Source organism: Pogona vitticeps, chromosome 6 (assembly GCF_051106095.1).
Source record: "Pogona vitticeps strain Pit_001003342236 chromosome 6, PviZW2.1, whole genome shotgun sequence".
NCBI lineage: Eukaryota > Metazoa > Chordata > Lepidosauria > Squamata > Agamidae > Pogona > Pogona vitticeps.
In genome coordinates this window covers 101,269,281-101,282,373 of record NC_135788.1, presented here as the reverse complement: position 1 = coordinate 101,282,373, position 13,093 = coordinate 101,269,281, and the positions used below count along the sequence as shown (strand labels likewise).

Below are 13,093 nucleotides of genomic sequence, written 5' to 3'. Positions count from 1 at the left end.
TTTCCATACACATGATCTTTTAAATATTGTCATTTAATGATGTAAGCTACCTTGGGTAGGGTTGCCAGATACATTGGTACCAAAAGGAGGACATAGAAAGACAAAAAGGAGGACAGAGGAGGACATATTGAATATTTCATTTGAATCATTCCAGATTAAACCCACAATCAATACAATTTTATTACAATAGCTGCCAATAAATGTCTCTTAGTGAACCGACCAAGAAACAGTCATGTTAAAAATTAAAAATAAATTCAATGGAGGCTTTTTTTCAAAATACCGGGGATGGGCGGGCATGTGGTGGAGGGGAAAGCCAGGGGGTCCTTCCACCTCTCCCCCTCCCATCCAAAATTATAACATAAAGTATATAAAAGCCTGACATTTTATCTTTGCCTGCCTGACGGAGGACATTAGGCTAAAAAGGAGGACATGTCCTCCTTTTGCCTGACATCTGGCAACCCTAACCTTGGGTCCCTTTTAAGGTGTGGTAAAATATATTAAGTGCATAAATAAAACACGCCTGGTAGTAATCGTAGACATGTTTGAGCCTGTAAGTTAACTTGCATACCAGAATGGAATTGTTTTCAGACTTGTAGACTTGGAACATTAGCACCTCGTGGCATGTATCTAGACTAGAGGACAACACCTGATATAATAATCGAACCACTTTGGGATGTTTTGTGCTTGGCTGGAAACAGCATACTAAGACGACCTGAAAAAGCAGAAGCAAGAACATCATGTAAAACTTCATTTTCATGTATTCTGAGTCAATCTATATTTGTCTACGTATGTATGTATGTATGTCCATCTAGACTGTCCTATATATACCAGAGGAGTCAAATGTTATACATATGCTGAAAAGTTTTTTGGTTTGCTGAAACATGCATCTGTGTGCGTACAAATGGACACCTGGTCCTGAGCTAGGTAACGTCTGAAGAAATTCCATCCACACCGTGTCATCCAAAACTGAACCAAATAATCCATAATTACCGTATTCCCCCTCACACTCATTCTGGAGAAATTATGTTCCATTACTCCTTTTTGTCGTCTTCTGCACTACAACTCCCATAGTTCCTTACAGTTTGCTGTGCTGGCTGATATTTATGGGTGTTGAAGTCCATAAGTCAAAAATTCTCCACCCTTTCCTTCCTTCCTTCTTGATTTGCATTTGCTCATCCCCATCCCCTTTGCAAGCGCCAGTCCAGCTCAATAAACCCAAGAGAACCTCATTAACGCTAAAGTAACATTAAGGAACTATGGGAGTTGTAGTCCAGCAAGGTTGTAACGGCGGGGTGGATAAAAATTGAGGGGGACGTGGGGCAAGGGCAGCGACTAGAGTGTTTATGGGATGGAGAGGCAGGCTAAGAGCGCGAAGGTGGACACTGTAGGGCGAAGGTTGAACGAGGGCACGTCAAACGGGACTAGCAGATTTTTTTTTTTAAAAAAAGTAAACGCTGGAGGACCGAAAGATCATAGATATGAACTAGACTCGCCGTACTGGCTTACTAGGATGGCCTTCCGGTTTCCGGCTTCCTGCGGCGGTTGGGAAGGCGGGGCGGGCCTGCGCTTAGAGACGGCGCGAGACGAGGCACCGGCAGCAGCATGGCAACAGCCGCGGTGAGCGACAGCCTCTTCTTTCCTTCCAGAAAAATACCCGGATCCTCTGGCTTCATGGGTTCTTCTCCTCCCGGCTGAGGAGGGCGAGGGCAGGTTCAGATTTGCAGAGTGTGACCCTTCCTCTCCCTTTGGCTTCCCTGCGATGCGTTATTATCCCGCTTCGCTACCCCCATCCTTGATAGTCTCTAGACCCCAGCGGTTTGTAGCCATCCAGATGTTGTGGAACTGCAGATCCCATCATCCCCCGCTCTCGCCTGTGCTGGCCAAGGCTGATGGGTGCTGCAACATCTGGAGAGCCAGTCCACCCCTGTGCAACCTGATTCATTGTGCGTACTTATTTTTATCCCACTTTTCTCTGTGGGGCTCGGCTGGCTTTGCAGGATTCTCTCCTTCTCCCCCCCCTTTTTTTCATCCACTCAACAACCCTGTGAGGTAGATTAGGTTGAGAAAGACTGATCAAAGCTTGCCCAGTGAGGTTCAAGGCTATGTGGGGAACCCCACTCTCATTGCTTTTCCTGCTTTCAACCTATGCCTCGCTTTTGTTCTTTGCTGTAAGCCAGAGGTGTTTGATAGGTTAGTTGAGATCTGGATGATCTGAAGTGGATTGGTGAGGATTTTAGCCGAGTAACATATGGCAATAGTAAAATGTCACCATCACTGCCCTATTTGCATGGCCAAAATAAAGCAGATCTTGATCATGAGGATTTTTGTGGAAAAAAAACTGAGCTGTGCTCAGTTGTGGTACACAAACATTCCTGTTTTCAGGCTTCTTCGATTTGAAAACCATGTATATTGCTTTGGCTGTGGATCTTGCGGTTTGGGTAAAAACTAAAGTAGATTCTTCTAATCTGAAGGCTTCTGTCCCCTGTTCTAAGCCAGTTTAAAATGGGAATTTGAATTAATGCCTTCCCTAGCACTAACCATTAAATCACTCTACCACTGTGCCATATTAGAACCCAGGGTTTTAAACACTGACTATGGCGTGATGTGTGTCTATGTATTGTGTGCCTTTATCATCTTTGCTACTGAGATAACAGAAGAGATTCCATCTTTTGAAAAGCAATCTAGGGAGATTGTGATGTCTTGATTTAGTTTCTTTCTAGTGCAAGTAATGGGGGGGGGAGGGAAATTAACTAATTGGATTTAACTGGAAATATTTGCCCCCAGTATATGTGGATCTGGTAAGTCTCATTTTTCTCCCTTTTTCCTTAGGCTACGAAGGTGCCCGAAGTTCGGGATGTCACCCGAATTGAACGCATTGGTAAGTGTCCATTGTTTACTCAGCCTCTTCCTGAGCTTATCTCTAGTGTTGTTTTGTTGTCGTCATGAAAATCGATGCCTAAAGCGGGCATTTGCTCAAAGAGGAGTATGGCACTAGATGGCTTTGTGGTTCCGATTCCTTTGGTGTGCAAGCTCACCCACCTCTTCTGAATAGTTTTTCTCTCCCACAGGTGCCCATTCCCACATCCGAGGGCTTGGCTTGGATGATACATTGGAACCCCGACAGGTACTTGGAAGAAAGAACTTTTGACTAGTTGCTGTATTAGGTCTTGTGTAGCTGATAGACTCTGACTGAATGAGGGAGAGTCTACTAAGGTTTGGTGTTATAGGTGTAGTATAGATTGGGTTTTCTGCACGTACAGGCATCTCTTTTGTAAACAAGGTAAACTAAATGCTGTCTGTTCACTGCTTGTGATTTTCTTTGTCCAGTCAACTGTAGATGAAAGGAATTTGCCAACATTCCAAAATGCACTGATTTACCTCTGCTATATATATGTATTATGTGAAACACATTGTGATATTGTGAACAGAAAGAAAATCATGAGCATTATTGCAAGATTCATAAACTTCTGCATAGCTGTATGAGTGTAGATTTTCAAGGGAGCAGAGCAAAACAGGGAGGGTAATCTATATGGGTCTGTTTGAGATGGAAGAAGACAGGTAGTACAGTATCTGCATGAGATGAGCATACATGACTTGGATCAGAAATGTGGGAATGAAGGGGGAATCCCTTCCTGCCCCTGTACTTCTCCCTCTGTTTTCTCCCTGCTAGGTATCCCAGGGCATGGTAGGCCAGCTAGCTGCTCGTCGGGCTGCTGGTGTGATCTTGGAGATGATCAAGGAGGGCAAAATTGCTGGCCGAGCTGTTCTGATTGCTGGCCAGCCAGGCACAGGGAAGACTGCCATTGCCATGGGTAAGGAACAGATCCTAAAAATTGGGAGAGGTCTGCTGACATTTCAAGTAGGGGTGGCTCAATAATCTTTGGGTGTTCCCTGCTGCAGGACATCTTTTTCTTCAATTTTAGTATCAGAGAGCCAAAGAGTGTCTTAGGCTCTGGCCTCACTCTCAATGAATCTCTTCTCCTCTCTTCCAGGAATGGCACAGGCACTGGGCCTTGACACTCCTTTCACAGCTATTGCAGGCAGTGAGATCTTCTCTTTGGAGATGAGCAAGACAGAGGCATTGACTCAAGCCTTCCGGCGTTCCATTGGCGTCCGTATCAAGTGAGGAGCAGCCAGGAACCTTTTCTTGTTCTCTAAAGATTGATTGGGTTCTGCCACAGCGAAGGGTGGTTGGCTAGATGTTGTTAGATTGCAGCTACCATCATCCTTCACCATTGATCATGCTAGAAAGATTAATGATGGCAGAAAACCCAACAGTATTTACAGCTTTTGTGAGATGATAGTCTTATGAGTGTGGAGTAAAAACAATGTAAAGCCCTGTGTCACCTTTAAGACTAAACATTTTATTTGACATAATATTTTGTGGACTGCAGTCCACTTCTGCAAAGTGAAGTTTCAATGGATGCATGTTTATATGCGTGTAGGGGAGCTAGAAGATTATACGTAGTGAAAATGCAAAAGGGCCCTGCTTTTAAAGGTCAGTCACTGCCTGTTAAGCATTGTTTACAGACTGGAGATGACAGATGGAGATCCCAGTGCTGGTTCTCAAGAGTTGTACATCGGTCAATCATAGATTGGTACATTCAAGGCTAGATAAATAGATGAACACACCCAAAGGGAGAAAATGTATTGATTTAAGTTTGAGGGGGTAGTATGGGCACTGATTCTGGATTTCATTAGTTAAGAATATTCTGCAGATAGCCTATGGACTGAGATAACCATTTTGACTCTCCTCTATAATTTTAGGGAGGAAACAGAAATAATTGAAGGTGAAGTGGTAGAGATCCAAATAGATCGCCCAGCAACTGGCACAGTGAGTAAATCTGTAGTAGAAGATGCACCGGGTTATGTCCATTTTCCCAGTAATGGGGGTACTATGAGTTGCAACTTGTGTATTGAACAATCACTGAAGAGTGTCTTATTTTCCTGGTGCAGGGTGCAAAGGTAGGGAAGCTGACCTTGAAGACGACTGAAATGGAGACGATTTATGACTTGGGCACCAAGATGATTGAGTCATTGACCAAGGAGAAAGTACAGGCTGGGTAAGCATGGGAAGGGAAAAGAGGCGGTGAGGGTGGGGGGGGGGGGAGAGGCAGCTCTGGTTACATGCAGGTAAGAAGTGAGAAGGCCATGGCGCCCAAGGTTGCAAGTTTGATTCCGCACAAATGTAAGCAGAGAAGAGGTTTTAAAATTAAACAAGTGAGGAAAAGGAACACACTTGTGAATGGTCTATGTGAGTATATTTGAAGACCTGGTGATAGGTCTTGGATGCCCTGTAACAGGGATGTGTGTACCATGGTGGGCTGTCACTGTAATGGGTGAGTGGTGTGAGATGTGGGGATGAGGGCAAGGCAAAGAGAGTACCAAATGCGGAGCTTAGAGAACTTTTGTTGTAGACTACAGCATCCAGATTTCTTAGGCATCATAGCTATTGCTGTGCTAGTTAGGGAATTCTGGAAGTAGTAGCCCAAACATCGATCCCCCCCCCAAAAAATTTGGAACAAGTGATAAGAGATCAACAAGAAGGACAAAGCTGTGTGGTGCCTCAAAAGATCTGAAGTCCGAAAACCTATGTTTTGCTCTATACCACTCTCCTTAAATCTCTAACAGTGTTGGATGGGTAGTGGATGCTGTGAAAGCATCCATCTTAGCCTATGTACTCTATTCTTACTCTGCCCATGAATGATTAATGCCAGGGATCCACAAAGTAGTTTCAATGAGCCCTTATGTAGTCTGATCTCATCCTAATACTGCAGGAGTAAAATGAATTTATCAATATTATATTGTTTGAAGTTAAGTAGCTCTAGGTTTTCGTCAGTGGAACTAAGTGAGAAGCTCTGTCTCCCCGTCTTTTGAATTAGAGCATACCTTCACAAATAATATTAAAATGCCTCATTCTCTGACCAGAGCAGGCCTTTCAGTCTCATTGCTTTTTGTGAAAATTGTCCCTCCCCATATATGACATGGAATGGCATGGAAATAATAGAGAAAATCCACCAGTCTAACTCTTCTTTAACACTCTTAAGAAAAACTACCCATCATTCCGAAGTCATCATTTGAAGGACGGGGTCGTTTGCTGTTTGTGGCACATGTTGGTTCCTGGTGTTAAGACTTTCTTTTATTTTCTCTTAGTGATGTCATTACCATCGACAAAGCCACTGGCAAGATCACTAAACTAGGACGCTCTTTCACACGAGCACGAGACTACGATGCCATGGGTTCACAGGTACTGTGATGCCTATTAGAAACTAGAGATCCCATTGTTCAGTTCTGGGCAGGGGATGGAACACAACCATTACACACCAGGGCTGAGTAGTAGAACACCTGGTGTGGATGCAGAAGTTTTCCATTAAGTCCTCAGTATTTGAAGATAAAAGCATTTGGGGTAAGAGGGATGGGGGAAGAAAACCTTGCCTCCTTTGGCACTGTCTTTCTCTACCTTATGCCCTCCAGATGTGTTTGGTTGCAGCTCCGCCCATCCATGGGTCCAGCCAAAACATCTGCCTGGGGAAAAGCTGCTTTGAAAACCTGACCCCTGTCAGGACGGCTTAAGGCAATTCCATATGTATTCATGACATAGGTGACTGTACCCCACAGGTGTAGGGTTTTGTGAGGTTGGGCTGGGAAATGACACACGAGAAGCATCCAGATCTTTTAACAGCACCTTCCCTTTATCAGACAAAGTTTGTCCAGTGCCCTGACGGCGAGCTGCAGAAGCGCAAGGAAGTGGTGCACACAGTCTCGCTGCATGAAATTGATGTTATCAACAGCCGCACACAGGGCTTCCTGGCGCTTTTCTCTGGTAAGAGCCTGTTGTCAGCACCGATGAGAGAGAGAGAGGTGTAGGAATAGCAGTGGAAGCCTCTCCTTGAGGAGTTCTATCAGGGAAAGGGTGCTGGGTCACTGATGAAGGTTCTGGGTGCAGCAATACCATGGGAGCAAAGCCATACCGTAAATACAGTGCACAGATATCTGTTGGCTGATTACAGTGGCATATGTGCACTGGCATAACTCACAGAAGCAAAATGCTATTAGTTAAAGAAATGCCACTTAGAGCCATACAAAGACTCACATGACTGGCATGCAGTGGGGGATGAACTGCTGAATAGCTCAGTGGTTTAGGTATCTGGCTGTAGAGGTTGGGAGTTCAATTCCCCACTCTGCCTCTCTAACATGGACTGGATTTGATGATACGTAGTGTCCCTTTCAGCTCTGTAGTTATAAGATGATTATAATGATTATAGAAGTAGCAGCTTGTTAACTAGCAGGAGTTTGGTACTGTAGTTAATTCTGTTGTATGTACACCACAGTAGTGTGTGTAAGTGTAATATACAGTAGGAACCCCTTATCCTCATCTATTGGTTCACTTATTATAGCCTACAAATATTATATTAAATATCAACAGTATTAAAAGAAAACTGCAGAAAAATGCACATGCTTTACCAGACTTGGTCACTATAGGGAGCCATAGAGGCAGAGCTATGAAGAATTCATGGCATAGGTACCGTAGTCTCTGGCTGCTTAAGGTCTTTCCTTTTGCAAGCTTTCTTCCCAGAAGTGGAGGTGCCCAGAGAGTTTTTTTTTTTTAAAAAAAGCATCGGTGCCATGTGATCTAGGCAGGAAGCAGGACAGAGGTGTCTCCAGCCAGCTTGGTTTGCATTGAAGCCTGAGAGCATGCTGGCAACAAGCTCAGCGTGTAGGTAAACGGCTCTCCCAAAGCAGTGGTGGCCTCTGTTTTCTGCCTTCTCTTCGTATAACTGTTGGGTTTGCATGGATCAGAGGGAAGGCGGGGAGGGCTTTGCCCTTAAACCTTCTGGAGGGCGTTTGGTTTGAAGAGGGAGATGTTCGCTATAATTTGTATTTTTTAAGCATCCATGGGGGCAGCTTGGAACCAATCTCCCATGGATATGGGGGTCCTACTGTATATACATAGGTATATATGTATATGTGTACATTTTCTAGTGGGTCTTTCAGTTTCCAGTGTTCCAGTGTGAATGAATACTAAGCTGTAAGAAGAGTTTAAAAATTGAAATAGTTTTTTCTCAGCATACTTGTATGTGGAGTCAGTAAGATTACACTCTAGATCATTTGATTTATGAACAGGGTTCAATCTGTCCTTTCAGATAATAATTTTAGAGCAACCACACTCCGTTCTGTTAAATAAACGTCCTAAAAAACAAAAACCACACATGTAAGGCAAAAGTTTTTTTCACTCCTCTTAGCTGTGCTTCACATAACCTGTATGTGCAGCCAGTTGTATGCCCCGTTTTGCAGTCATTGTAATTCAGGCAAGTGTCAGGGAGAGTCTGCTGAAGAAGGAATTCAGGGGAGCTTGTGTGATTGTCTTTACTCCCCCATGTGAGTAAATAGGATTCTGGCTCCAATAATTTTGGGGAAAAATGTGAACTGTACAGAGTGTAGCAAATTTGAGAGGAGAGAGAGGGGGATCATCTAGTACTTGAAAGGACAAGTAACTGGAAATAGTGAGAGGTTCAGGCTCTGGGAGAGCAAGACAAAGTCTGGACCACATGCCTACAGTTGGAAGGCATATACAGAATGATTTAGAATTGTGAGATTGTCCTCATCAAAATGTATTGTAAGAGTGATGGGTAATAATTCTGATAAATGAATACATTGGAGGGTGGGTTGGGAGAACCCCATATCCCGAGTTCCTTGGATAAAGTAAAGGATGAGAATGTAATAAATCTACCGTTGCCTCTTGCTTGCTCTTACCATCCTGGGTTACCCGAGTACTGCTACGTGATTTGTGAGAGTAGAGTTTCAAAGGTGAAAATTCTGATATGGGAAGAGCAGTGATCTAAATTCTTGGGTGGGCAATTCAGTCTTTCTTGGGGACGGGGTATTATGTCTGAGAGGAGAATGGAATTGGATCTTTGGAGAAACGGCTTCTCATGTCCTCTGCCCCTCATACCCTGTGTGCATTTCCAGGTGACACAGGAGAGATCAAATCAGAAGTGCGAGAGCAGATCAATGCCAAGGTAGCTGAGTGGCGAGAGGAGGGCAAGGCTGAAGTGATCCCAGGGGTGAGTTCTGCATTATGCTTTCTGTGCCACCTTTTTTTCCCCTACACTGCTTTTGTTTGAAGGGTTGGAGAAGGATAACTCTTCTTTTCTCCCATCCAACATCCGCTCTTCTCCTTTCTTCCAGGTTCTTTTCATTGACGAAGTCCATATGTTGGACATTGAGTGCTTCTCCTTCCTCAACCGAGCCCTGGAGAGTGACATGGCGCCTGTCCTCATCATGGCTACCAACCGAGGCATCACCAGGTTGGTAGGGAATTGCTATGGGGCAGGGTTGGGCTTGGTATCTCCGGGCACTTAAACATAAAGGACTTGTGGTGCTGGTGGTTGCATTTGAGAGAAATGGAGGAACATTCTGTGCCATGGTCACCCTGATTCTGTGACTTGTAAACTTACACAGCTCTGTACATTCTTTCACTCGTACTTGAGAGCATGTCTGCCTCAAGGCAGAATAAGCTGTTCCGTGACACCAGTGTGTTCCACCTCCCTATTGAAAAAATCACCTTATATTCTGGCAAGTGATGTGACCTGCATTACAGATAAGCTTTTCCACATTGCAGCGGAGGAGGGAAGGGAGTATGTTGGTAGACAAGGACCCAGTTGGGAAGATGGTTGTAGTGTGAGCATAACGTATCACAACATCCTTCAACATGGTACCATTAAGTGGCTGTGTTGGTTGGGTGTGATGGGAGTTGGAGTCCAATGCAGCTAGAGAGCAGTAAGCTTGGGAAGGCTTTATGAGACACAAAAAGAATTAGGGCATCATGATGTTGTTAAGTGTTAATGACAAAATCACAGGAGGACTGAAGTTCTCTCTCCTTCATTCCTTGCTTCCTCTTTCAATGCAGGATTCGTGGCACTAACTACCAGAGTCCCCACGGTATCCCCATTGATTTGCTGGATCGCATGCTCATCATCTCAACCTCCCCGTACAGTGACAAGGAGACCAAGCAGATCCTCAAAATCCGGTGAGGGGCTAAGGACCGCAGCCCTTTTATCTCGGGTGCTTCGCCGTTCTCTTGCGCTCCCCTTCCCATCACAATGGCTTGCTTCGTTTATTCCTTGTTCTTTGAGGTTCCGAGAAGGAGCTCTGTCTTCTGAGTGCTGTCCTATTTATCTTGCAGGTGTGAGGAGGAAGATGTTGAGATGAATGAAGATGCCTACACAGTTCTCACCCGCATTGGCTTGGAGACCTCCTTGCGGTATGCCATCCAGCTCATCACAGCAGCCAACCTTGTGTGTCGCAAGAGGAAGGTGAGCCTGGAGTAGTCCTTTAAGTGTCCTCATAGGAGGAAGACGACTTAAAACAAATGAAACAACCAAGATCCTTACAACATGTTAAAGACAAGTTTAGTTTGTCAGGAGCTTTCCTGAACTGTAACCCACTTCTCTGGATACAAGTGGACTACAGTATATGAAAACATCTGCCAGATGAAGCCTTCTAGACTTTAGGTGTCCCAAGTCTTCTTATTGTTTGGCTTCAACAGACTAAAACAGTTACCTCTGGAATTGCAACAGCTGGATTAAATTTCAGCCTCTGATCATATTAAAGCAATCCATGCTGCTGCTGCTTCCATTCTGCATCTTACTTGCAATTTCCAAGAACCTTTCATTTGGGTCCTGTGTATGCATGCCAGGAACTCCCATCTCCTCTAGAACGTAAATCTGATCAGGACTTGGGGTGGGTTAGAAATTACACTTGTGTTTGCTCTTAAATAAGAATGGGAGGGACACTTTAGCGTTGTGTTTGGAGGCTTGAGACATTGGGCACATTGGTATGACACAGTGGGAACCAAACAGGCAGGACCTTGCTAGGAAAATCAAGGCCCCTATGTTCTTGGAAGAGAGTAGCTGAGGGACACAATGCAGGGAAGCTTTGGGAGCTAGACGTCCTCACTTCTGATTTCCAGGCCTAGCCAGAGGTTGCTGTCTTGTATGCTGAATTTCACTTACCTTGTGGAATTTTTTGTGAAGTTCTTTATCTGCCTCTTCCAGAGGGAGCACTGACCTTTTCCTTTCTCCTCCACAGGGCACCGAAGTCCAAGTAGATGACATCAAGCGTGTGTATTCACTGTTCCTGGATGAATCACGCTCTACTCAGTACATGAAAGAGTATCAGGATGCCTTCATGTTCAATGAACTCAGTGAGTAATGGTGTAACTGTGGCTGGGGGCTGTGAAGGATCACTGAAGATCTCCAAAGGCCAGGGTCAGTTCTTCACTAGGACTAGCCTGCCTATTTTTTCTTCTGCTTTTGAAGCAAAGTAAGATTTTGCCTGCCAAGAATTCAGAAGGTTCTTGCCAAAAGGGAGGGCTCCGATTTAAGGCCACGGCTGGCTTCTCATCAACAAAGCTATAGTTTTTAGTTTAAGGTGATGCTGTGAATGCTTTTGGTCTGTGTGCAACCATCACCACGGGGGATCTGAATCCACACTCAATGTGGTGCTTTTGCCAAAAATTCGGGTCCTGTTTCTCCCACCCCCAATGTTTGGCCACATTTTTGTCCTTCCTACATGAGTTGAAGCAGCTACAGATATGAAGCTACATTGGGGAGACCCCTCACAGTGTAAGTTTGTGGAGGTTTTTACAGTGATTGTAAAACCCAAATGGAATTTGGCACATTCTCCTGAATGTCATGAATTGTACATCTTGGAACCCCCAGAGGGAATTTTTGGGGATTAGGCCGCAGTAGTCCAGAAGGCCAGTGATTGCTCCTCAGAGGGCCAGAATTACAACATGTGGAGCGAGAATTCTCCTTTTTCAGATGGAATCTTTTTCTCAGTGGAGTTTCGGCCACAAGCAATCTGTGGTCCATGTTTCGCATTCCTGTTCTAGATGTTCCTAAACTGTTGCGGTAAGGGAAATTGTGATGTGTGAGTGGAATAAAAACAAAGGAGGTAAAAGTGTGCGGTAACCCCATTTTCTCAAATGGGAATAAACTATGCATTTTTAATATTATTTATTATTGAAAGGTTGTTCTTTTTTTGTAGAATTCAGCTTTGTTGGGTGGGCCTAATAAAACTAAAATTTGAGAAATGGTTGCAACTTGTAAGAGTGTTGTGGAAGGGACAGAAACCAATACTAGCTAAATTCTCCTTAAAACGAACAGCTGTAAGGCCTCTGAAAACTATGTTTTCAGCTTTTTTTCAGGTGGGCTAGAAATTATGTCTTTTTTGTTTTTTAAATACGGAAGCTGATTTTACCTGAGCTTGTTGCAGAACTGTACAATGTGCAAGTTTCCAGTCTTCCGCCTGGAGCAAACTTTATGAGGGCTTTTAAATAAAAATAAGTGGTTGTGCAATGTGACAGACCAGGGACACTCATTTGAGGAAGAAGTGTTAGCTTCTAAGCATTTACCAGGATGGTGGGAGTTTGCTTTGGGATGATCCGATAGTGGTAGATCATCATAGAGCTTGCCGGAGAGATTACAAGACACTTCCTAACATTCATTCGGAGGGTAGAGCTTCAGGAGGTCACCTGGAATCCCCAGGGAGAAGGGAAGAATGTCCCATTGTTTTTCCGTTTTGAAGTCTCACTTGGGTGTTTTGGTTTGTTTTGTTTTCCAGAGGGAGAAACAATGGATACATCATGAGGGCTCTTGGATATCCTGCCTGTTTGTGTGTGAAAGAATGGCTGTTCTTTTATTATAGTTATTTTTTGTAAAATAAACCTTTTGGAGAATTCCTGCTGTGTATAAGAGAAAGTACCTCCCCCAACTTGCTTTGCCCAGCCCAGTGAGGGCCTAGGCCTCAAGAGAGCTGCCTACTGGGGCCACTCCTCAAAACTTGATATTTCCTTCTAAGCAGTTGTTTTAGGAGCCTTATGTGGCACACAGCTTGGGCTCTGTTGAGGGGGGATCAGCCTCAGTGAACACACTTGTCAGTATTTCCCCTTCTCATTGTCCCTAGGTAAGTAAAATTAGGCTTTCAGGTTGTTAACTTACTGCTGCTGCTATTCTTTAAACTAGGACTGTGCTGTCCACTAAATCAGCATAACAGAACATACAAAAATTCTGGGTCCAGAAATATGTTC

At 44.2% G+C, this 13,093-nt stretch overlaps 1 protein-coding gene across 1 annotated transcript; it reads left to right on the top strand.

Moving 5' to 3' along the window:
• The first annotated feature begins 1,510 nt into the window (after nucleotides 1–1,510).
• On the top strand, nucleotides 1,511–12,744 carry RUVBL2 (RuvB like AAA ATPase 2). The gene is made up of 15 exons (XM_020808210.3): nucleotides 1,511–1,617; nucleotides 2,830–2,878; nucleotides 3,069–3,124; nucleotides 3,671–3,812; nucleotides 3,993–4,122; nucleotides 4,768–4,834; nucleotides 4,957–5,063; nucleotides 6,154–6,247; nucleotides 6,700–6,823; nucleotides 8,971–9,065; nucleotides 9,190–9,308; nucleotides 9,911–10,030; nucleotides 10,187–10,316; nucleotides 11,092–11,206; nucleotides 12,628–12,744. The coding sequence occupies exons 1-15, from the start codon at nucleotides 1,603–1,605 to the stop codon at nucleotides 12,651–12,653; spliced, it is 1,389 nt and encodes a 462-aa protein (XP_020663869.1). The 5' UTR covers nucleotides 1,511–1,602; the 3' UTR covers nucleotides 12,654–12,744.
• The last annotated feature ends 349 nt before the right edge of the window (nucleotides 12,745–13,093 follow it).